This window comes from Penaeus monodon, chromosome 6, assembly GCF_015228065.2.
Source record: "Penaeus monodon isolate SGIC_2016 chromosome 6, NSTDA_Pmon_1, whole genome shotgun sequence".
In the NCBI taxonomy this organism is placed as follows: Eukaryota; Metazoa; Arthropoda; class Malacostraca; order Decapoda; family Penaeidae; genus Penaeus; species Penaeus monodon.
The window spans coordinates 1,297,635-1,300,134 of record NC_051391.1 but is presented as its reverse complement, the minus strand read 5'-3'; the positions used below and the strand labels follow the sequence as shown (position 1 = coordinate 1,300,134).

At 39.6% G+C, this 2,500-nt stretch overlaps 1 protein-coding gene across 4 annotated transcripts in view; it reads right to left on the bottom strand.

Annotated features, from left to right (window-relative positions):
* LOC119574127 (inhibitor of growth protein 5-like) overlaps window positions 1–2,500 on the bottom strand; it is a 5,812-nt gene that overhangs the window by 1,870 nt on the left and 1,442 nt on the right. For all 4 annotated transcript variants that reach the window (XM_037921206.1, XM_037921204.1, XM_037921205.1 and 1 more), the window contains exons 2-3: window positions 962–1,056; window positions 421–564 (exon numbers count right to left, since the gene is read on the bottom strand). In XM_037921206.1, coding sequence (XP_037777134.1) covers window positions 421–564; window positions 962–1,056 — 239 coding nt within the window. The remainder of the gene's footprint in view (window positions 1–420; window positions 565–961; window positions 1,057–2,500) is intronic.

The window sequence follows — 2,500 nt, the reverse complement described above, 5'->3', positions numbered from 1 at the left end:
AAGGAGGAGAAGGAAGAGAAAGAGAAAGATAAGAATAAGGAGGAGGAGGAGTAGAAAGATGAGAAAGAGTAGGAGAAAGAGAAGAAGAGGGAATAGAAGAAGAAGAAGAAGAAGAAGAAGAAGAAGAAGAAGAAGAAGAAGAAGAAGAAGAAGAAAAGAAAAGAAAAAAGGCAGGATGAGGATGACGAGGAAGAGGAAGAGGAAAAGGAAGAGAAAGAGGAAAAGGAGGAGGAGGAGGAGGAGGAGGAGGAGGAGGAGGAGGAGGAGGAGGAGGAGGAGGAGGAGGAGGAGGAGGAGGAGGAGGAGGAAGACTAAGCAAAAGAGGAAGAGGGAGGAGAAGGCAGAACAGGAGGAGAAGGGAGAAATGGAAGAAGAGGAAAAAGAGGAAAAGGGAACTAGAAGAGGAAACTAAAAACTTACCAGCTCATAGGTCTGGATCGCAAGCTGCACTTTATCATCGCTATATTCTTTGGCTCTGTTGAACATCTTCTGGATCTTGCTCATCTGCTCCGAGCGCTTTTCCGGACTCAGGCCCTTGACACCTGACAGGTACTCATCTGAAATCTGAAGCCAGGTGTGAGAATCAAAGGAGACACTCTTCCATTTACTCATACCAGGGAAGTGCAAAGAAATGCCCACATTTTCTCATGCTGCATGAAAATTTCCATTCACAGAGATACTGATTAAAACAAATTACAGGAACTTGGGATTTTAAAAGGATTTGTATAGGGGGTCCAGTCCTTGATGTGTTATAGTATTACCTTAATATATTATGTTAAGCTATTCTCTCCAAATAACATGGCATCAAATACAAAAAAGGTTATACAGCATCATTTTATACACACTACATTACTCTTACTTTATAGACCCTGCCTATGAAATTACACTCATACTATAACACAGAAAGCACACAGTCACAAGACATTACCCTCGTCAACACTCCCATGTACCACAAGCTTACCTGGTCTATATTCCGCATAACATCCTGAGCTCTTTGGTCCAAGTCTCTCATTAGATGAAAATTGCGTTGTAGTTCCGTTGGCAAATTTTCTAAACCTGAAAAAAGATTATTCCATAGGTTAATTGCGATGTCGGACTTTGCATAACTATACTAACATATGTAAAGGCAGTTTTAAATGGTAATGTTCAGAATCCTAATCCTTTGAAACCAAAACTATTAAAACAAAGTATAGCCAAATAAGTAGAAGAATCTATATTAAAGAAGAAGAAGAAGAAAGAAGAAGAGAAGAAGAAGAAGAAGAAGAAGAAGAAGAAGAAGAAGAAGAAGAAGAAGAAGAAGAAGAAGAAGAAAGAAGAAGAAGAGAAGAAGAAGAATAAGAATAAAGAAAATGAAAAAGAAAAGAAAAAAAAGAGAAGGAAAGGCTAAAAGAAAATAATTATAATAAAAAATAATAATACATCAATCAATTTATAAAATCGCTGACTATGATCTGATTACAAGACACTGAACAATTTCGACTACAGTTAACAGCCACCCTGATTATATGAAATTAGGGTATATTATATTATCATATACACAAGGAATATCAATATAAAAATCAATGTATCTTGGGAATCAGATATAAATGCTAACAGGAGCATAATGCAGTAAATTGTAAGAAAAACAGAAAAGACAACATTTTCCCCCCAAAAAAACAAGAATGTATGTGATAAATATTGATAACCTATGACCAATATCCTCTCCCTTTCTCTCCCTCTTCTGTAAACTTTCCTTTCATTAAAAAAAAGGAAATTGTAAATCAATTCTGTTACAGAGACTAGAGGTGTTGGTAATAAATGGTTATCCGTGGTACTGACACTTAAAATGGTATTCGAATTTAGATAGAAACCTTACAATAAACTGGCGGCCGCATGCACACGAGTAACATTATCAAAGACGCCGACTCCAAGTTGGTAGCCTTGTGTAAATTTCGATACCATGTGATAATCGAATGAAAGTTTAGACGTAGCGACTTCTATTAAGTTCTAGTAAGTATATTCTCACAAGTCTTGGTCCTACCCGTGCCCGGCTAATGCCAGACACTCGTACGTTCGACACGGGCACCCGCACCGGGCCCGGGCCTCATGCCCCTGTCACCCCCGGCACTCAGGCAAAGGCCAAGAAACCTCCACCAGGGGTACATTCCAGCAAAAATTACAAAAATGCGCCCTTCTTCCCCGGCAACATACAACCCTATGAAAATATCCCATAAACCAACAGACTTCCTCCCCCCCCCCCATTCCCCAATCTAAGCTAGAATATGCGTCTTGTCCTTTGCCCGAGTGCCAAAGACGCAGAACGTTCTTGCTCGGACATTGCCTGCCGACCACCCAAGAACGCACCGGGACTTAGGTGAACGTGGAGAAGATAAGGAGAATACCGTTACAAGAAAATAATCACGTTAAAGGGAGCCCACGAAAAGTTAATTACACGATTTGGACGATTTTTTGACAGTTCCGGTGAAGCAGACTTTTAGAATAAAAAAGCTGTATCAGCGGA